The sequence below is a fragment of the Diabrotica virgifera genome, chromosome 1, assembly GCF_917563875.1.
Source record: "Diabrotica virgifera virgifera chromosome 1, PGI_DIABVI_V3a".
Classification (NCBI taxonomy): Eukaryota; Metazoa; Arthropoda; class Insecta; order Coleoptera; family Chrysomelidae; genus Diabrotica; species Diabrotica virgifera.
The window spans coordinates 270,404,388-270,428,436 of record NC_065443.1 but is presented as its reverse complement, the minus strand read 5'-3'; the positions used below and the strand labels follow the sequence as shown (position 1 = coordinate 270,428,436).

General features: G+C 33.5%; 1 protein-coding gene across 1 annotated transcript in view; it reads left to right on the top strand.

Annotated features, from left to right (window-relative positions):
• The window catches only part of LOC126893389 (uncharacterized), a 164,564-nt gene that overhangs the window by 40,550 nt on the left and 99,965 nt on the right, over nucleotides 1-24,049 (top strand). Inside the window, exon 3 of the mRNA XM_050663526.1 lies at nucleotides 18,481-18,685. Within this exon, the coding sequence (XP_050519483.1) occupies nucleotides 18,481-18,685 (205 nt within the window). The remainder of the gene's footprint in view (nucleotides 1-18,480; nucleotides 18,686-24,049) is intronic.

The window sequence follows — 24,049 nt, the reverse complement described above, 5'->3', positions numbered from 1 at the left end:
AACTTTATTCGAGGGTTTATATAAAATGCTCTGTAAAGATATTGGACTGTCTATTCCAGCTTTTATTAGTTCTAGATACAAATCCATATCTTTATGTTTATTTATGGGGCACTCAAAGATGATGTGTACCAATGTTCCCATAGTACCGCATTCGCATATCGGTGTTTCCGTTTTGCCTATTTTGTGGAGATAACAAGGAGTTTTGCAATGTCCACTTCGTAAACGATTAAGGTTGGTAATATTGTTCCTACCCAAATATCCACATTTGTTATACCAAGGTTTTATAGGGAAACTATCCTGCAGTCCATAATAGTCCGGATATTTACCTTTAATTTGGGAATACCAGTTATTGTAAAATTGAGTCAAGATGTTCTTTTTTGTAACACAAAAGATATCTGTGCTGATGTTTTTTACATCATATGGTACTCTTAATTCTCTCCCAATATTGGCCAAGCTATCTGCCACCTCGTTGCCTTTAATCCCCTGATGTCCCGGTACCCATTCTAATCCTATTGAAAATCCCATATTATTTGCATCTACCAGTAGTTTTTTGGTCATTATAGTTACATAATCCATTTGGTCCCATTTGTGACTAGATATTTTGGATAAGGCACTTTTTGAATCTACAAAGATCACTGCTTTCATGATTTCCTTTTCAATACATACCGACATGGCTTTGTATACCGCTATTATTTCAGTTGTGCAGATTTGTGTGTAGTTATGGAGTCGTGACGAATATTTATAATTGATGCTTGGGATGTAAATTCCAAATCCCGATTGATTTGTTTGTGGGTCTATTGATCCATCTGTAAATACGTGGGTATGATTATTATATATTCCACCATATTTAGCTATGAACCTTTCGTTCGATTCAATTTCATATTTTTCAAATTCTAGACTTTTAATTGTAATGGGGTATAGAAGAGTTTTTCTTTCTACCTCATATATAGGATTGATTTTATATCTAATTATGTTTTTTGTTTTTTTGAGTATATTTGTATATGCTAGTGAGTAATCTGGTATGACCTTGTTCCTCCAGAATCTATTGTTTGCATTTATTGCTTCGTTTAGCTTATTTAGACTCTTTACTATGATATTGTTTTTTTCCGGCATTTGTTTGAGTATATATTTATGTGATAGTATCTCCCTTCTAACTTGTAACGTTGTTACTGAACATTCTGCTTGCAATATTAAGATGGGTGTAGAACGTAGACAACCCGTTACGATTCTCAAGGCAACATTCTGTACTTGTTCCAACCTCATCATCAAACTTTTACTGCAGGGGTTTAAAAGATTGGCTGCGTAATCTAAATGAGATCTAACTATTCCTTTGTATAAACTCAAAAGAATGTTCGGGTCAGCTCCCCATTTTGTACCACAAATTGCTCTCATGACATTTATTCCTTTGTTTGCTTTAGTTATCATGTCGTTAATTTGAATTGTCATATTCAAATTGCACTGTAAATGAAATCCCAGATACTTTATTTCATTTTTCCATGGAATTTCCATATTTTGATATATCAAATGTGGGAAGTTATAAGCCTGACTTCTTTTTCTAAATATTATTGCTTTTGATTTGTGTGCTGAAATTTTAAAGTTGTGTTTCTCAAACCACTCCTGTAAATTTATTATATGGGTATTTAAGGAATTAATTAGCTTGTATATATCAGATCCTTGCACCAGAATTACAAAATCATCTGCATATTGAAAACACTCCATCTCATGGTTTATTAAATCATGTAGGGATCTAGTATAGAGATTAAATAATATTGGACTGAGTGGAGACCCTTGAGGCAATCCAGTGGATGCTTGCATTGGGCCTAATATATTATTTGATTTGTCTTTAACGTAGATATTTCTGTTGAGCAAAAATTGCAAGATCAAGTTTGCATAAGTTATTGGGATGTCATACTTTAATAAGTATTTATATAGCAAATATATATTGACTGTATCATATGCCCTACTGATATCCAAAAAAATTCCAATTGTATTTAAATTTTTACTAAATCCAGTTCTAATATAATTAATTGTTAAAGCTAAGTTATCGTTGCAACCTTTGTTTCTTCTGAAACCTAACTGCTTAGGGCTTAGTATCGATTTTTTTTCCGTTATTTGTTCTATTCTTAATTTAATTATATTTTGCAAAATTTTGCCTACACATGACTCTAGAGCTATGTTTCTATAATTATCCTCACATAAAGGGTCTCTATTGGGTTTTAAAAAGGGAATGACAAGGGTGTTTTTCCATTCTTGTGGAAAACCTGTGTTTCTTTTAACTATTTGATTAAATATTTTTGACAATGCATCTAGCGCCACCAGGGGAAGTCTGTTTATCATGCTATATGTTACAAGATCTAAGCCAGTAGCCTTATCCTTTTTATTTATGACACTTATTATTTCTTGCCTTGAAATGTCCTCCACATCCTCGTTAGTTAGGGTAACCGTGAACTCAGGATCTGTTATGTCAATTGCCAAATTATTTAATATGTTCTGAGCTATGTTTTTGTTGGGAAGTTTAGCAGGGATTACAGCATTTTGATATGTGGAGAATAGCTTAACTGTTCGCCATATTTCAGATAGAGGAGTGTCCCTTGTCAATCCATTGCAAAAGCTTTTGAAGCTATTTTTTTTTGTTTTAAATATTTTTTTACTGTATGCAAATATTTTTTTGATTTCAATATAATTTTCATTGCTTGCTTCTTCCTTATATTTTTTAATTTTTTCTTTTCTTGTTTTTATTAAATTAGAGCATTCCTTATCCCACCAGGGAGGGCTTTTCTTTTTTCTTATAGATTTTTCTGTTTTCAAGAGAGGTATTTCCTCATCACTCACCATTTCCATAATTTGTGTAAATGAATTATAGTCTTCACACCCATTCTTCATCAAGTCTTCCATTTTTGAAGCATAATTCTCCCAATTGACATTCTTTGTATTTCTTTTATGACTTTTTTGTGTTATTATATTTTCATTTACAATTGCGATTTTGCAAGAAGTTGGAAAATGATCACTGCCTCCAGAATCCTCTAACACATCCCATTGGCATATATTTGCAATTTCCGAGGAAATTAGTGTTAGGTCTACCGCTGAGGCATTCTGTCCAGGTAGGGTAATCCGCGTGGGTCTCCCATCATTGCAGCAAACTAGATCCAAATCCTCTAAGGATTCAGCAATTATTCTTCCATTAACATTAACAGACACTTGACTTCCCCAAAGTGCATTATGTGCATTCATATCCCCCATTAAAATTTTATTTCCCCTGATTTTATTTATGCGTCCAACCCAACTATTTAAATTTATTTTTGCCCTAGGATGGATATAAATGTTAATAACTGTAATGTCCCAATCTATTATTTTTATTGCTAAAATTTGAATTTTACTAACATTATTATTATACCTATATACTATTTTGTGATCCAGACTATTATGAACCACAGTAGCTAGGCCACCATAACCATCCCCTCGATCCAACCTATGTATTTCATATCCTCTTAGATAGAAGTGATGATTATTTTTTAGCCAAGTTTCATTTAATAGAATTAATTTGGGTCTATGTTCGCTTATGAAATATTTCAGACTGTTATAGTTACTGCTTAAACTTTTTATGTTCCATTGGATAATAAGTGGATTCTTGATATCCATCTAAATCTAGCAACTTTTGGTTCGATGAGCTTTCATGTATAAATAGCTGGTTCAAGTAATTGATTATATGTTCCTTATGTTTCCAATCTAGTTTTTTTAATATCGCATTCAGTGTTTTTTCTATGTCCCTCTCTAGTTGCTCTGTACGGGAACATCCAGGAGTCTCATTGTTTACTGCACGAGCTCTCTCTTCGCTTCTCCCATTTGGAGATAATAAATATTGATTGTGTACTTCTTTATTGTATGTCTTATTTGTTTCATTAGCCTTTCTTTTATTTTTGTTTGAGTTATTCTCAATTTTTCTACTAAACAGGTGTTCAGGGTTACTCTTTACATTTTCTATCCATCGCATATTGATGGGAATTGTCTCTAAATTATTTGTTTGAGTTGTATGTAATGTTGGGAATTCCTCCTGGCTCATTCTGAATATATTATTCTCTTGCGATTTTCTAGTAGAAACATAAGGAAATCTCTCGCATGCCTCGTAGTATGAAAGATTGTCCAGAGACATGACAGCCTTAATATTCCGCTGTCTCACATACTCTGGACACTCCTCATAGGTACTTATATGAAAGCTGCTATTACAATGTAAACATTTCATCGAACAATCCCCTTCATGTATTTTTTCCGCGCAGTTTTTGCATTTTTCTCCCCCTCTACAAAGATTTTTTGTGTGTCCAAAAAGAAAACACCGATAACATTGAACCACTGGTATCATGTATGGTTTTACCCTAAAAGGGATCCCATATATATTCACTTCCTTCGGGATTACTTTTCCCGAAAAGGTAAATGCGACCGTTTCTGTATCAATATATTTCTCCGTGTCATATTTAGACTTCCGTTTAAATCGTCTTATTTCTAGTACTTTAATATTGGCCGAAGCCAATCCCGAAAATTTGATTAGATCTGCATCCGATATACTAGTATCTACATTATTAACGACTCCCCTACATGTTACGTTATTTGCCGGAATAAACAATTCATATCCATCATTTCTGACCACGTCATTTAAAACAAATTTATTAGCATCCTCCCATTTCTTGAAAGCAACGCTAATTCGGTTTTTTCCTTTTTTGCTAAGTTTAAGTACATTCTCGATTTTTTTGTCATTTATGTATTTTGCTAATTTCAAAAAACTATAATTACCGACGTTATCGCCTTTTGACTCCATAAATACCTCAAAGGGACCGGTATCAGTGTACTGATAATAGAAATGTTTTTTTCCTTTTTTTATTTCATTGTTATTATTAGTGATTGAATTAGCATTGCTATCAAGTAATGGTGTATTATTTAAACTACTATTATTTTCAGTGTTTTCTATATTATCTAACATCTCCTCATCACCGGGGGGGTTAGCCCCCCCGGTAGTATCCCCCATAATTAACCGTGTAATGCAAAGCTGTCTCTTTTTTACCTAACTAGATAATGTATAATTTATTTTATTCAAAGAAAGTACAGGAAATTTAGGAATTCAACAGATAGGAAATTTGTTAGTTACCTCTATTATGTAGTTCCTATTTTGTTTTTGCCGCCTGCGTTTTTTTTGAATTATCACTTCCACACTGAACTGTCACACAACCGAACGTTACGAAAGCTCATACAGAAGTCGAGGTGTGTGTTCGTCTTGTCCTAATATTAGAAATTAACTATAAAAATTTATAATGGAAGCAAACAAAACAATATTTTTAACTAATCATGTTTATTGTTCATAAAAATACAATAAAAATATGACTTAATAAATTCATTAACAAATATTTTCAAATTCTTGCCAAAAACTAACAATTTGTAGATTATACTTATGGCTGGTGGTATCGGTTCGATGGTAACTTCTTGATGTTGAATGGTACCGCTGTCGACTTGTTGTAGACCTGGGCACCGAACAACCCGCTGTTGTTCGGTGACCTGGGTAGATGTTGTGGCCCTAGGTCCCTGCAGCTACGGTCTTAGTGGTGTTAGATGTTATCTGCTTGTGTCTAATTGCGATGCATCCTGTCGTTTCTCCCTGAAGAGTAGCATCACCGGTGATCAGTGCCCTTACTGAGGCCCATAAGCAACCCAAGCTATGAAGCCCCTTAAAAAACTTAGGTTTCTCCGTTTTTAATATGACTGTGAAGCAGGAATAAATTGTTTTCCCTGCAAGTTTGAAGCTGGGCTATAAAATATTTGAATTGTTCTAGTTCATTTTCAAGTTCAGATTCAATATCATCAGGATAGTTTTCATGTAGTTTTGAAGCACATTCCTTTATTTGAATATCACTCAATTTTGGAAAAACACAAAAGACTAAATACTGAGTTCATTGACCCGTACACTGTCAACCGACGACTCAGCTCAGTAATTAGAGTATAGCAGAGAATATTCAGAGTATTGTAAGTCGCAGGCCCTCTACTCGTAATAAGCAAAATTATCTTTTTGGAATTTTAAGAACTCCAAAAGTAAACTGAACTGAACTGAAGAAGCTGAACTGCAGTTTGAAGTTCAATCTTTTCTCTCTGCAATGATTTACTTACAGCGTTGATGCGTTCTAAAATTGTTACCCAAAACTCACTCATTATGAACGTTTCTTTTTTTGACATTTCTTTTAACAAATACTTGAACAGCTTCAGCTTGATGATTAGTGTCTTCAGCAAGAGTATAAAGGACAGATTTGAAAGCGTTTTAACCTTTAGGCAAAGGTCTTATCGCATGTGCTGCTTGTTCTTATAAGGACTAAGACTAGATCGTGGCGAACGAGATCGCTTAGTGGAGTTTCATTTAAGCATTTGATCATAACTTCCCAACGGTGGGTAGTGAATGAAAAAAAGTTGTACACAGTTACACAGAGTGAACAAACCCAAAACACGATATTTTATTTGAGGGAAAATATGTCAGCCAATCTATTTTAATTTTTGTTTTTCGATTTGTTTTCGAAAAACCATAGATTGTATAAAAATCTTGTAATGCCTTCAAAATTTCGTTTTTATATTCTGAAGACCTTTCCCAATCCAAAATGTCCTTACTTCTTTAGTTACTGTACCTATTCCGTAATCCTAAGCCGTTTTCCGAATATAGGACCCAATTTATCATTAACCTCAATTTAAAACTTAGTTTTGGTTTCTGGTTCTTTAACTTCTTGATTTGGAATAGAACTGGCGTTACATGTTTTTTCATCTTCTTCAGTTAGGGAAGCTAGGTTTCCCTCAGTTATTTCGATTCCATCACGTGCATTTTCATTTGTTGCTGCTTCACTAGCTATGGATTTCCGTGTGAAACTGAGTTTAAATACGTTTTGCTTCTGTTTTGGATTTTGATTAAGGATCTTTTCTTTCTCCTGATTTTTCTTGTGTTTTTTTGGTTACTTTCGATTCTTGTTTCCATCTCTAGTACTGGTCCTTTTACCAAAGGGCATTCATTAGCGATGTATTCCCACAGCATATACTTTCTATGTGTGTGAACAAAAGTATGCATTGTAATGTAGCTTTATACGTCCACCATAACTTTTAGGGTATTGCGCGATATTTGAATCTTTCAACATTTTTTCGTTTTGGTCCCCGCGAGGTCCCCTTTGGGGCCCAGGCCCCTAGGCAACTGCCTGCTTTGCCTAATGGTTAATCCGGCACTGCCGGTGACGAAGGCAGGTGGCTGCCAAAATGTTGATTTGTTCCAAAAACTATAAGATAAAAGCACATATCAAATATTAAGAAGAAAAACCGAAAACGAGCCTTTGCCAAACAATCGTAAAAAGTAGTTATTGGCAAAGGAATAATTAAATGGAATTAAGATTGATACTACTAGTTAAAATTTTATTACTAGACGTGCATAATATGTAAATTAAAAAGATATATTTAAAACTAAAATATCAGACCACATGCTTTCACATTGGAGGTTAGGTTAGATACGTAAAAAAAATATTAGAAAGACTGTATGAAAAACTCACCCCAAGATAATATTCAGTGCTGATGGAAAATGTTTTAATATACGAATTACATGCCTATTTAAGGAATAATTCTTCCCTTCCATTTTCAGTTTTGTGTCAGGTAGTAGGGATGAAAAATGCCTGGATCAACAGAAAGATGTTTACGCCTGTTTTATCGACTATGAGAAAGCATTTGATACTATCAAACATGACAAACTCATAGAAATATTATATCTTTCAGGACTTGACTCTAAGGACATCCAGATTATAAAAAGTCTATATTGGAATCAAACAGCCCACATAAAGAATGGACATATGGTGAGTGAAAACATAACCATTTCTAGAGGGGTTAGACAGGGCTGTATTCTTTCGCCACTGCTTTTCAACCTGTACACGGAACAAATACTTCTAGAGGCACTGGAAAAGTACAATGAGGGCATCAAGATTAATGGCGTACCAATAAGTAATTTTCGATATGCAGATGTAACTGTTATACTAGCCGATAACATCGAAGATTTACAGATGATGCTAAATAGAGTAAATACAACTGGCAACCAATTTGGACTGAAGATCAATAGAAAGAAAACTAAATTTATGGTCATCAGTAAAAAGAACATTCAACATATCGACCTGAATATTGAAGCCGAACGTATTGAAAGAGTACACCGATTTAAATATCTGGGATATACAGTAAATGATAAGTGGGACCCAGACGTAGATATTAGGATCCGAATTGAAATAGCAAGATCCAAATTCATAAAAATGAGAAAGCTCTTAAGCAACCGCAACCTAAGCGTTAACCTCCGATGGCGCGCCACAAAATGCTATGTACTCTCTACGCTACTTTACGGAGTAGAAGGGTGGACGTTAACAGCAGCAACTATAAAGAAGTTAGCGGCTCTAGAAATGTGGCTGTATCGACGCATACTGAGAATTCCTTGGACAGACAGAGTGACCAACACAGAGGTATTGAGAGGAATGGGTAAAGAGTTGGAATTGTTAACAACTGTTAAAAGGAGAAAAGCGTCATACCTGGGCCATGTGTTCCGTAATGATAAGTACGGTCTGCTACAGCTTATCGTCGAAGGCAAGATTGAAGGTAGAAGAGGTTTGGACAGGAAGAAGAAATCCTGGCTGAGAAACTTGAGAGAATGGTTTCAAATACCAGAAGCTGCGAACATAATACATGCAGCACAAAACAGAGAAACCTATCGTTTGATGGTCGCCAACCTTCGGTAGAAGACGGGCACATAAAGAAGAAGAAGTAGGGATGAAGTGTCACTGCCATGACAGTGGGACATGGGAAGTGGCAGGCATGTTCAGTATTAAGAAAGATATCTTTACAGAGTAAGAATATACGGGGTGCGTTCAGTATGTTCGGTTGATGATTTAGATGTTAGATGAAAAGAGATATATTAAATAGAAGATAATAAAAGAGGGCGCCAAACATGTTTTTAACGAAAAAGCAAGTTAAAACGAATAGAAGATAATTATTAATGAAATATTAAAGACAATAAAATAAAATAATTATTTAAAAATAAGATAACAAAGATTTGACGTTTGTAACGTTACATGTGGAGCAAGGAATAACTAAGAGGGACATACCTCCAGTGGTAGGCGTAACATAGGGCATTGTGTGTATCAGGAAAGAGGAAAGCTTAAAAATGAACCAAGGCATAGTCGCCAAAAAGAAATAACGGCTCGCCATGATCGTTTCATTGTCCACGCAGATGAAAGAGACCCAACAATTTCTCATCTGCAGCCCCAAAGGCAGGTTTTGGAAGCTGCAGAGAGCAGATGCAAAGAAGTATACAGCAGAATACAGTTACGGACTCCTGAGTTATCCAGGCAGCACAAGATTTATCGCCTATATTGGTTTCTTCAACACCAAAATTGGAACATTGGAAGTTGGCAAAATGTGCTATTTTCAAACGAAACCAGGATTTGTTTAAAATCAGATGACCGACGAATTCATATACTTAGAGGACAAGGAAGAGAAGCAATAGCAGAAACTGCCAGATCTGTTCATAGATATTAAGAGGAAGTTGTCATGTTCCAAGGAGGCATTATGATCGGTAAAAAACTGTTGTTTTTCTTCCAGCCAACTTTAATAGCTTGTGGGCATGTTCATTTGGTTCTAGAACCTGTAGTTAGCTTTTGAGGTGCAATGAGATTATAATCAATTTTCATGCATGATAATTAAATTTGACATACCTTCAGAGTGACTACAGACTTCATTGAACCAGAACATATGACTGTTCTGGAGTGGCTTGCTTGTTTACCCGTATTTATGATATATACGAAAACGAAAAATTAGAGCTCGCCAGGATAATCCACAGAACATCGTACCCATAGTACAAGCTGATATTGGAGAATGGATCAACCTACCACAACAAACGGCTGACAATTTCATTCAGGGCCGTATCGTGCTATGATGCGGCGAGGCAGTCGCATCAGGCGGCATCACAAGGGGGCGGCATAATCAGTAAAATAAAAAAAAATGTCAGATTGTGTAAAAATGTTTTCAGAAACTATAGAAAAAATTAAAAGTTAGAGACAATAAAAATTTGATGAAATTGCAGAAAATTTTGGCTGAAGTTTCGAATTTACAGTTGAAAATGAAATTAGAGCCAGGAAAAAAACTTTTATTTGACTATAAAAAATATGTGGAGGAGCTCTTAACAGATGAAGCTAAATTTAAAATAAATTTAGCTTCATCAATACTTTAAATATTGCCGTTAATTCTTTGATTCATCGATTTTCGCTTCTAGAAACTCATAATAAAAATTTTAAATTTTAATATGATAGTTTTAAATTGAGGAAAATAGATGATGAAACACTAGAAAAATATTGAATGAATCTTCATTCAATACTATCAATAGAAAAAGAACAAAATATCTGATGAAATAATGAGCTTCTAGAATTAAGTATTTTCTATGGGAAATAAGCCAAAATTTTACTAAAAAATTAATTTATTAACGTTTCGAAGCCCAAATCGGGTTTCGTTATCAAAATACAAAATAATATTAAAATAAACAAAAATGTTGTTGCTAAGTAAAAAAATTCTTCTAATAATTTATTTAATCTGACTCATTTATATTGGCAATTTAGACGTATATTATACATTTTAAAGTAGAAGACTTCAAAATGATATCTTCAATATTTATGAGTTGCGTTCCTGGGACGAGTTTACTAAAAGATAGTTCATTGGATTACATGAAATCAATCCCAACTCAAGAATATCCGTCGCAAAATAATCATAGCATGTGATCTGTCTTTAAAAAGACAACCAAATGCAACGATGACAGTAAAATTCTCGCGTTAGAGATTCCATAGTAAATCACGAGGGAAAACCAGGAAAAAAACCTCGTGATACTATCCCGACATCGTAAGTATTTGGTCTTAGATTTAATTTACCTTCAAAGAACTAATACCAAATTCTGATTTAATATGTTTAAATTATAAATAATATTAATAATACATAGATATACAATAAGTAATACTAAAATATAAAATTTGTACTAACTCGATAAGTTATTGACATACTAATCGTGGTATTTTCTTTCTATTAACTTCCTCTTTCAGTATGGGTAACCACATCTTACTGCATTCTACCGAGGAATTTGCGACACAATTGGATTCATTTAGCATAATTAAAGCTGCTTCTTTGATTTTTCTCTTTTTACTATCTGATTCTTTCAGGACTATACTTGAATCTGTCCACTGAAATCTATGTTCATTATCCCATGCATGTTGACATATTTGAGATCTATCAAATTCTCTATTTTAAATATAAGACTGATGTTCAACTTATTCTAACGTTTAATGGTCTTGATGTTTCACCTAAATAAATAACAATGAACAAGAAAGAACAAAGAATTGCATTTATAAAATACCTTGTGAATGCGAAGAATTTTTATAACACTCCCTGTCTCGGTAGCTAGTGGGGAAAGAAGTTTTTCAAAATTAAAAACTATTTACGAAGCTCCATAACACAAAGAAAACTAAAAAATTTAGTATTTATTTCAACAGAGTTCTCGCTAGCTGCTACATCTGTCTCTCCCAACTAGACTACACCAATCTGATTAAAGAGTTTGTCAAAATTAAAGTCAGAAATGTAACATTATAATTTTTGTAAATGTTACTTAAGAGCATAGGCGCAAAATTTGCTTGCAATGCTTTTTAAATGCATTCACTTTTTTTAGAATCCTGAAAAAACTAACAAATATTTTTGAAAAATTTACATTATTACCGAGAGCCGAAAGTCCCTTAGAATAAACAAAACTTTTCTTTTGAATAAGTTATTTCTAATTAAAAATTACACCCAATTTGATCTTTTTTTTTCATCCTGTAACTTATTCAAATAAACATTATAGAGTCGGCCCACTGTAACAATGTAATCTTTTAGTCTGCATTTAAATTTTTCAAAAATACTAAATAGTTTTCTCAGGATGCGAAAAAAATGAATGCATTTAAAAAGCATTGCAAACAAATTTTGCGCCTATCCACTTAATGTAGTGTTAATACATATTTCATTTAATTTAAAGTATGTTTTGTTTTAAAATAGAAGTTTTCTTTCAATTTGTGTAGTTTCTTTTAATAAAAATCAAAGTTAGGTACTTAAGTTTCAATAATATTTAAGGGGCCGCATTCCGAAGACTTGCATCATATTGAAACGATGTATCGCACGGCTCTGATTTCATTAAGAGCATGCCCACGGAAATTAAAGCTTGCATAAAGGCTAGGGGTGGTAACACTGACTACTAAAAAAAACATAAAGAAATAAATACAAGTTGAATATTATCAGAAGAAACTTTGAACCTTCTAACGACCCGAATAATAACCAATACCGAATGAGAACAAATGCCGATAGCAAGCATATGTATAGGGCTAGTAATAACGTAGAAAAAAAATTAAATTCAACGTCTAAGATGGGCACGCCATCTTCATAAACTTCTTAATAACCACCTTATCAATTTAATCTGGAAGGAAGCCCCGGTAGCAAGAATGCGCTTAGGATGTCCACAAATGCGATCGAGAGATAAATGCGTGGTCAGATTCAAGATTATATTTTTATATAAATACCAATATTTATACAAATATTTGCCAGAATATTAGTATTTAAAATATTAAGAGGAAAAAAAAAATAAAAATATAAAATAAAAGCTCACTATAAAATGTCCGAATATACCAATGGCATAAAATATTTATACGTTGTTAGAAAATACTAATTATACAGGGTGTCCCGAAAAGATTGGTCATACATTATACCACAGCATCTGGGGTCAAAAATAGGTTGATTGAACCTGACTTACCTATATACAATAGTGGAATAGTGCACACAAAAAAAAAGTTACAGCCCTTTGAAGTGACAAACTGAAAATCGTGTTATTTTCAGATATCTAAAACTCGTAGAGATTTTTTATTGAGAATGGACATGTGGTATTCTTATGGCAGCAACATCTTAAAAAAAATAAAGTGAAATTTGTGCACCCCATAAAAATTTTATGGGGGTTTGGTTCCATTAAACACCCCCAAACTTTTGTGTACGTTCCAATTAAATTATTATTGTAGCACCATTAGTCAAACACAATGTTTTTAAAACTATTTTTGCCCCTTATAAGCCAGTGTTTATCTAGATATTTTGAATAGTTGTCGAATACACCACATATTTGTACGATTATAGAAATCTGTTAATAAATCTGAAAATTTATTTATAATTTATATTTTTAGGTATATTTTAAAAAACAAGCCACATCTCGATAAAAGGTGACTTACCAAAAAAAGACTAAGGGGCAAAAAAGTTTTAAAAACACTGTGGTTAACTAATGGTACCGCAATAATAGTTTAATTGGAATGTACACAAACATTTGGGGGGTTTAAAGGAACAAAACCACCATACAATTTTTATGTAAACATATTAAAAAAGAAGGCACATCTCGATATAAACTGGCTTACCGAAAAAGTACTAAAAGGCAAAAAAGTTTTAAAAACGTTTTGTTTAACTAATAGTGCCACAATAATGAATTAATTGGAACGTACACAAAAGTTTGGGGGGTTTAAGGGAACACAACCCTCATAAAATTTTTATGGGGTGTACAAATTTCACTATAATTGTGTTTTAAGATGTTTCTGCCATAAGAATGGTACATGTCCATTTTCAATAAAATATCTCTAATAGTTTTCGAAATATTGAAAACAATCGATTTTCATTTTGTAACTTCAAAGGGCTGTAACTTTTTTTATGAGCACATTTGTACTAAAGTTAGTTACGTTCAATCGAACTATTTTTGACCCCAGAATGTTTGGTATAATTTATGACCAATCTTTTCGCGACAACCTGTATAATAATTACGTGAAAGTACTGTCACGTACGATTACCTTTGTGTGTCAAATTATCTTCATTCGCATCATTTATTGGTATCTGTTTAGAGTATTATAATAGCCTATTACAGATCTGTAAGTAAAAATCGTTTTAATATATGCAAATACCGAAATACCCGTCAACGAATACATAATACTTTTCTAAATTCTATGTATAATAATCACAGAGGTAAGTTCGGCAGTGGGGGCACGCAAAATAGAATTCTATTTTAGTGACATCACGTTGCCTAGCAACCGTCGATTCTCGCATTGTGAAATTCGTTGTGTGACGTCGGCAAAATAGAATTCTATTTTGCGTGCTCCCACTAATGCTACGAAGGTACAGCTGGTTCCTAAAAAAACTGATACGACTCTTAGTAAGATTTGATCATTTTGAGCAGTGTATGATTGGTCTAACAATATATTATATTTATTATGACAGACATATAATAAAATAAACAAACAAACAGTCTTTTTTGAGGTTGAAGTTATCTGACCAATAGGCCTTTTCAAGACTTTGACGTTTATGACACTAATATGAAACCTGGGAGGCAAACATTGAAATTATTTATATTTGTACTGCATGGAGTTTTTTGAGTTTTTTACGTTTAATAGTTTTTTTTATAAAATAGTTATTGTTGTTATAAAATAGTGGTTTATATAACAGTTTTTATACAATAGTTTAATAGTTGTAAATAGTTTCTTTTAGTTGTATTTTCCGAACATCTTGCTGTTGCATTGTGTAGCTTTTAGCTGTTGAAGTTCTTTAACGACTTTATTTAGTTTTAAGCAGTGAATAAATAAACCTGAGTGAATATTTTCAAAAGCTGTTGGTATATAGATCTATTTTCCCTCAAGGGGTATGAGTTAACCTACAGCAGAAAAGGTTTTCCAAGGGCAACTAACATGGACATAGTTACTTATTTAGGGCTTAGTAATAGTTTCTACACAGGTCAACAAATGAAGGCATTTAAGAGTTTAAATTCTTACAAATATTTTGAGGCAGGATTTGTATATAATTGTGGAGCTATTAAAATAAATAAATAATAATAACTTACTAAAGTAAGTTTAAATTTTATTAGCTCTAATAAGGCATGGTTCAGCTCAGATATCTTCAAAAATTGCGTTTTTAAAGAATTTGTACCTGCAGTGAAAACATTCAAGAGAAGACACTGGGAATACTGCTGGGAGAGGTGAAATGTTTTTTGATTTTAGACAATTCTCCTCCCTCTGAAAATAAGACTAAATTAAGATTTGACAGTAACAGTGACAGTATGTAAATAATAAGTATTTATCCTTCAAAATATAGTCAATTAAATATAATTAAACTCATATTCATTATATCACACCTCATCAAAAGCTTTTTACAAGAACATAGTCAGCGATTTTGATATGGCTTAGGGCCAGACTACATCAAGATCGCATAAAAATCGTGCTGGTAATTGCCTTGCAGCGAGATCAAAAACAAAAAGAAGAAGAAGAAGAAGAAGAATGTACACTGCTAAATTTTCTACAAAATACGCTTTAAGAGTCGTTCATTTTTTTTTGGAACCAGCTGTACCTGTCACTTTTAACTTAATGCGAGAGAATTAGATCATCTAAGGGTAAGAACAGAACAAGTGTGTAGAGGTGGAGGTGTAGGTCGCGGTGGATACTACTAGTTAAGTCGCGGTCGATGTCGACAGCACATAGCAAGGAGGTCACCTGCGTTGTCAGTCCAGCTAGAACCACTATCAAGTGAAGTAGTTTAAGGAAATGTGAATGATAAAAAGACTGTGCTTTTGCGATGTTGTGTCAGTCAAGTGATGATAGTGATGAAATGTCAGCTGTAAATAATCAGATCCTCCTTCATATTTCAAAAATTTACTGTATTTAATTACTTAGAAATTCAAAAATAAACTGAATGCAAAAAAGGGATTATATATCAACTCAGATAGCGCAGGTAATGGCAACTTGGCTTCGAACGAACCAATCACAGGGAAGCATTTTTGTAGGCCGTGCAGTAGACATCCATATAAAACAAACTCATTTTATTTTCAAAAGCATCGATGTAAACCTCCTGGATGGCATCGCGCTAGACCTCCACCGCGACTTACCTGCTCTGTTCTCTTACATTCTCTACGTGTTTGTTTTACCTGGATATCGACATCGACCGCGACCTCCACCTCCACCGCGACCCACTTGTTCTGTTCTTACCCTAAGACGCACTGAAAGAAGGGTTTGGTATAAAATTTAAATTTGCGTTTTTCCGTGACAAGCTCGCGTAAGATTAAACACTACTTTATAATAATCAATCATGCAAAGGAATTTTTAAATGTGTAAATATAACCTTTAAACCGATACGTAAAATATAACGTATACACCTATTACTAGTAGGTAATAGTCGGAGAGATAGAAGCGGGTTTTGTGCGTGATCAGTAATATGGAAAAACTATACGGGGATATGTTGAATTAGTTGTGTACATGACTTTCACCAACGACCGGAAACCAGAGTTGAGGCCGAGGGTAGTTTTAAGGGGTCAAAATTCGCGGATTTTATTATTTTTTTTATGACAATCATGATCGAGATAGGGCACCAAAATTTGGGAATAAGTAGGTCATGACGTAACTAAGTAAAATCTCTAGGGGCGGAACGCTGCGTGGCCGACAAAGGGGTGGGGGCAGGGGTGAATATAAAAAATATAAAGGGTTTTTTGCGACGTTCGTGATTGAGACAGTGGACCAAAATTTGCGAATAAGTAGATCATGACATTACTAAGTAAAATCCCCAGAGCCGGAAACCAGAGTTGGGGATGAGGGTAGTTATAAGGGGTCAAAATCGACGTTTTTATTATTTTTTTTTGTGACGCTCATGATCGAGAGAGTGCACCAAAATTTGGGAATAAGTAGGTTATGACGTAACTAAGTAAAATCTCCAGGGGTGGCACGCTGCGTGGCCGACAAAGGGGTGGGACAGGGATGAATACAAAAAATATAAGGGGTTTTTTTGCGACGTTCGTGATTGAGAGAGTGCACCAAAATTTGGAAATAAGTAGACCATGACATAACTAAGTAAAATCCTCAGAGCCGGAAACCAGAGTTGGGCTTGAGGGTAGTTATAAGGGGTCAAATTCGCCGTTTTTATTATTTTTTTTTGTGATGCTCATGATCGAGATAGTGCACCAAAATTTGGGAATAAGTAGGTCATGAGGTAACTAAGTACAATCTCCAGGGGTGGAACGCTGCGTGGCCGATAAAGGGTTGGGGGTAGGTGTGAATATAAAAAATATAAGGGGTGTTCTGCGACGTGCTAGATTGAGATAGTGCACCAAAATTTGGGAATAAGTAGACCATGACTTAGCTAAGTAAAATCCCCAGAGCCGGAAATCAGAGTTGGGGATGAGGGTAGTTTTAAGGGGTCAAAGTCGCAGTGTGTATTATATTTTGTGACCCGGCACAACATTTGTCCCCCACGCAGCGTTCCGCCCCTGGAGATTTTGCTTAGGAATGTCATGATCTACTTATTCCCAAATTTTGGTTTACCTACTATCTCGATCACGGACGAAAAAAAAAACCCATATATTTTTATACTCACCCCTGCCTACCACCCCTTTGTACCCCAAGCAGCGTTCCGCCCCTGAAGATTTTACTTAGTTACGTCATAACCTACTTACTCTCAAATTTTGGTGCACTATCTCCATCATGAGCGCCCCAAAAATAATAATAAAAACCGCGACTTTTACCCCTTATAACTACCCTCGTACGCCACTCTGGTTTCCGCCTCTGGGGATATTACTTAGTTATATCATGGTCTACTTATTCCCAAATTTTGGCGCACGATCTCAATCACGAACGTCGCAAAAAACCCCTTACATTTTTTTATATTCACCCCTGCCCCACCCCTTTCTCGGCCACGCAGCGTTCCACTCCTGGAGATTTTACTTAGTTACGTCATGACCTGCTTATTCACAAATTTTGGCGCGCTATCTCGATCATGAGCGTCACAAAAAAAAAATAATAAAAAACGGAACTTTGACCCCTTATAACTACCTTCCTTCCCCACTCTGGTTTCCGGCTCTGGGGATTTTAATTCCTTATATCATGGTCTACTTATACCCAAATTTTGGTGCACTATCTCAATCACGAACGTCGCAAAAAACCCCTTATATTTTTTATATTCACCCCTACCCCCACCCCTTTGTCGGCCACGCAGCGTTGAGCCCCTAGAGATTTTACTTAGGTACGTCATGACCTACTTATTCCCAAATTTTGGTGAACTATCTCGATCATGAGCGTCATAAAAAAAATAATAAACCGCGATTTTGACCCCTTAAAACTACCCTCGGCCCCAACTCTGGTTTCCGGCAGTTGGTGAAAGTCATGTACACAACTAATTCAACATATCCCCGTATAGATTTTCTATATTACTTATCACGCACAAAATCCGCTCCCAGCTCTTAAACTATAATACTGGTTTACACAAGAAATGTAGAATTTATTTAAAGTAGTAGGTAGATGCAAAATATCCCACGTGCAATTGTCTTGTTAAAAAACAAAGTCACGAATTTCGGATACCGATCTCGTTAACTTTTTTCTTTTATTTCAGATGTTTGTATTCAGCGTGAAGACACCCCCAGAGGATCCCGAATTCACGCAATGTGTTTCCTTCGACTTTTTTGCGACTAAGACCCAAGAAGTTGCTTACAATTTTTTTTGTGTGATCTTCATGTATTTCATACCCCTTTTTGTAATTGTAGTGGCGTATACGGCTATCATGTGTGAGATTTCCAGAAACTCCAAATCCATACAAAGTAAGTAGCAGGCATGTTCACAAGTTGTTCCAACGAATATTTCCACAAATGTTTGATTTGTAAACAAGTTAAATCAAAACATTAAGTCGTAAACGTAGCGTCAGTCTGTACTGTCAATGTAGTTATTATTAGAAAATGGCTATTATACCGGTGGACGTATTTTATAAAATTATTTTATTGAAGTGTTGAAGATTATGGTACTAGTTCACTTTAGAAGACCAAAAATAAGCATTTTTTAAGAATTTTTTCTCAGAACCTTGATTAAAAATGAACTTAAAACTTTTTACATATTAATATCCAACTCTTGTAGAATACAAAAAATATATCTAGTTATTTATTATTTATTTATTTGTTGTTCATACATATGACCTGGCCTCTAGTGACTAATCCAGGTCGTTTTTCCTGATGGGATTACAGATATTTTTTTTTTATATATTTTTATATTTTTTACTAAACTACTAAATCTATTTTTACAATTAATAATTTGCCATAATCTATTAATTACATTAAACAAATACATTTAACAAATTTAAAAAAACAATATATATTTGTTAAAAGACTTTTGGTACTATCAACTCCCTTCTAAGTTATAAAGACAGTCCCTCTATTTTCAGAAGAGAATTGGTATTTTTTTTTTAATTTAATGAATTATTTATTGAATTATTATTTTTATTTATTTATTTTATATTGAATTATTATTATTATAATTTATTGTGAATATCTATTTTTGAATTTATATTTTATTTTATTTATTTTAACTTTATCTTACTCAACTTCATCAGGGTTGGATTATTTGTTGTCTTCTTCTATTATTATAAATTTCTTGTTGTTTTTTAGATATTATTTCTGTTAGATTGTTTAATATTCCAAAATATTCTTCATTTTGTAATATATCTCTTATTTCAATTCTTTCTACTCTTCTTCTCATTTCTCTATGTTCTTCATTTTCTATAGTATTTTGACAATGTAACACTATATGTTCTGGTGTACCTAGTTCTCCACATTCACAATATGCATCATCTTTTAAGTTAAATCTTTCCAAATATGTTGGGTACGGTCCATGTCCTGTTAAAAAGTGTACTAAACCTTGTTCTGGATTAAAAAAAATTGGAATGTTTTCTAATATTGGTATAAAATTGTATAAACGTCTAGATTTTGTTGAATTTTCCCATTCATTTTGTCTTTTTCTATTTATTATTTCTTTTAATTCTCTTTTATTTCTTATATCTAATCCTATTATTTGTATTATTTTTTCATATTTTTCTTTTTTTAGCCAATAATTACATGCTTTTTTTTTGTATCTAAATGCATTGGCATTACTCCAGTTAAAACTGTGAGTGCCTGTGTTGCAGTTGTTCCAAATGCTCCCATCATTCTTACAAGAAATCCTCTCTGAGCTCTATTTAATTTTTCTGCATTTTTTTTATTTATTAATCTATGTGCCCATACACTTGAACCGTACCCTACAATTGATGCAAGTATTGTACTTAGGTATATTCTCATCTGTCGGAACCAAATTCTATATTCCTTCTGTGCTAGACTAGCGATGCTATGCATGATCTTTGTTGCCTTTTCACAGACACAACTCAGGTGTTTTGTAAATAATTTTTGTTTGTCTATTATAATACCTAAATATCTTGTTTCCTTTTTTCTTTTTATTGTTTTCCCTCTAATTTTTATAATTGGATCTTTTTCTAAATTTCCTTTTATTAAACTATATGTTGTTTTTGAATCTGATATTGTTAATTTTACTTTATCCATCCAATCATTTACTCTTATTAATACTTCATTTGATTTATTTTTTAATTCTCTTCTTGAGTTTGCATCTATGATCAACAACAAATCATCTGCATATGCTATACTTCCAAGTACTTCAGGATCTATAGTCAATTGTTCCAACAGTTCCTCTAGCATTAAATCCCAGAATATAGGTCCACAAAAAATATATATATATTTTTTTCATTTATGCACGTTCACTAATATTGTGAAGGGAGCCAAAGTCGAGGCCTCGAAAAAAAAAAAAATTAGCGCCGATAGCCGACACCTAATCTTAGAATTGGGATCTCTGAAAGAAATGAATCGTACGGCATTTGAAAAAGGAAGGTTTCTTAGGTGATAATTTACAACAATTTGGCCAAAAAATGAAAATAAATATTTTTTAACCATGAAAACCTGAAGAAAAAATGGCGATTTTTTTCACAAAAATTTTTACACAAAAAAAACGGTAGTAAATTGTCACGTAAGAAACCTTCTTTTTCCAAATGCCGTACGATTTTTTTGTTTTAGAGATCATAATCCTGAGATTAACTGTCCGCCATCGGGACTACTTTTTTTCGAGGGCTCGACTTTGGCGCCCTCTACAATATTAGTGTACGTGCATACATGAAAAAATATTTTTTTGTATTCTTTAAGAGTTAGATATTAATATGTTTTATGTTCATTTTTAATCAAGGTTCTGAGAAAAAAATTATTGAAAAAATGCTTACTTTTGGTCATCTAAAGAGTACCAGTACATTAATGGACTCAACAATAAACAGATTGGACATCATACCGACTATTAGTGACATAAAGATAAATATAGAACGTTAATAAATAAATAAGAAATAACAAAAAGTTAAACATCAATCTCTAAAATAAACAAATAAGTTTCCGTTCGACTGAAGGACAGCCAGACTCATGTAGTATAACGACAATTAGGCTCAAAATATTACTTGTGAAATTAGTTTAAAAGTAATTGAGGGGGTTAGAAATTAGAAGTAAAAGGGTTTAAGTGCACTTTTTTAATTTAGTATTCTGTAATGCGTAAACTCATGTTAATACAGGATTAATTTCAAGTAAATAAATATTAGATTTGTGACCAATTTTGAAGACCAATTAAGTATTATGCAACGTGCCAGTTGTAGTTACACTATGGATAACAGCTGGGATAAAAATGATGACTCAAACAACTTTCAAACTGATTATCTCAGAACTATCAAAACTGCACTTAAACCCTTTTACGTCAGACCCCCTTAATTAATGGAAGTAATCAAATGCTTGAAATAAGACAAGTGCTTGAAAATTATTGGGAGTATAATCAGGACTAGCATCAGATCTTTATACATAAATTTTAAACAGGCTTATAATTAGGGAGCGGATTTTATGCTAAATGCATATTGCATGCATATTTCGCATATTTGAGAACTTTACTAAATTTTGCATATTTTTAAAGAAACATGCATATGTTGTGCCTATTTAAAAACATTTTAGTCCAAAAAAAAAATTTTTAATTCGACACAAAATATTTCCCCGCACAGGCTATCCTATCTATTAATTCGAGAACTACCTGAAGAGAGACGGCTCATTCACTGCCTTTTCATTTTTTCTTTGAAAATACCCGATCTTTACACAAAGTACTTATAGTGCTTATAGTACGCCGTTATAAAATGATTGTAGGATGTTAAAATGATGAAGGATGGTTTACCGGGAAATCCGAATTTTACTTACTTTTATTATATTTAGTACAATTTGTATCCCAATTGAATAGCTATAATTTTGGTGATTCTTTTAAATCCCCTATTGTTAAGAGAATTTACACCTTTAACCATAGTTTTACGATTTTCTAACGGAAATTGAAATAGTCATGCTTTAGATCAGATCCCGTCTTTAAACAGCTTTAAAACTTTGGAGGACATAATATGCAAAATTTTTAATGGAAATTTTGAAATTGATTTTGGTGCAGAATTTTCGGCTTTAACAAGTTATTTTAAATACGCCCCAATTACTTCTGTTGATGTTGAAAGGAGTTTTTCTAGTTAAAAAAATATTTTATCTGATCAAAGGAAATGTTTGTAAAAAATTAGGAAAAACACATTGTAGTGAATTATAATCGAAGATATAATAGTGATATTGTTGTTTTATTTTAAAAAGGGTAACTATTGGTATAAGTTTTTGTAAAAAATGTGAATAAATTGCATATATAAAAAATAATGATTTTATTTGAAAGATAATAAATAAGATTGCCGCCCCCCCTTTAAAAGAACCCCCTAGAATAGAATAAAACAGAAAATTTGTGGTTTCTCGATTTTCGCATTTTTTAAATTTTTGTGAATATCTTGCGCATATTTCGTAATTTTTTACTGCATATATATGCGCATATTTCATCAAAATTGATCGCATATAAATCCGCTCCCTACTTATAATTTAGTTAGCCGTGCAACACTCTGGAAAGCAATGACCGAGCTTGGCGTATCCAAGAAACTAACTGCAATAACACAAAAAATGTGCGTAAGTAACTCCTTTTGCACAAGTTAGAATAGGGGAAAATATCAAATGGTTTCTGCGTAAATTCTGGACTGAGACAAGGAGATCCGTTGTCCCCATTGTTGTTTAACCTGGCCTTAAAACATGTCATGCGAAAAATTTATCCAAACATCAAACCAGATATAAATACTCAGGGAGCAAAATCATACTCACCTTTGTCGATGACGTAGATGCAGTGGCACAATCAACATTAGAAGTTGAAGATATTTTCTCGAGCTTTGAGGAAGCTGCATTAAACATCGCTCTAAAAACAAATGAAGACAAAACAAAATCCACGATAGTCTCAAAATAAGAACGACGGCTAATAAGGCAAAATATTACTATAAACGATAATAACTTTGAAGTGTAAAATAAAGCGAGAAGTTGAAACGCGAATAATAGTAGGAAACGTATCTTTCTTTGGATTGTAACATCTAATGAAGACAAAACTTTTTGCATGAGGTGCAAAAATCCAGATATATAAGACCATAATACGACAATCAGTCGCGTATGGAAGCGAAACATAGACGCTAACAAAAAGAGAAGTAAATAAATTGCTGTTGTGGGACCGTAAAGTCCTTCGAATGATATGTGGCCCTTGCAGGGACAGTGTGATAAACGAAAGGAGACCCAGATACAATAACGAGTTAAAGTCTCTATTCGGAAAGAAAAATCTAGTCAGATATATAACGGCCAATAGATTCAGATTGGCAGGGCATGTGATACGCAGTAACAATAATCGTGTTATAAATAAAGTTTTATGGGATAGGCTAGATGGAAGAAGGTCTATTGAACGGACTAGAAAAAAGTGGAAAGATGCCGTCAAAGAAGATCTAGAGAAAATGGAAGTACAGTGGAACCCCGATAAGTCGGCCCCCGATAACCCGGAAGTCCGGCTAACCCGAGCCGATTCTGATTAGACAAACATTTCAACAATAAAAATGTATGTAATATAATATTTGAGTGATAATGTGTATTTGTGTAATTTGAACTGTACCATATTGAAAATGACTCATGGCACACGGCGGCAGAGCGACGTTCATTGGCTAGGATTATCGGAAACAACAGGCGCCTGTATTCTTT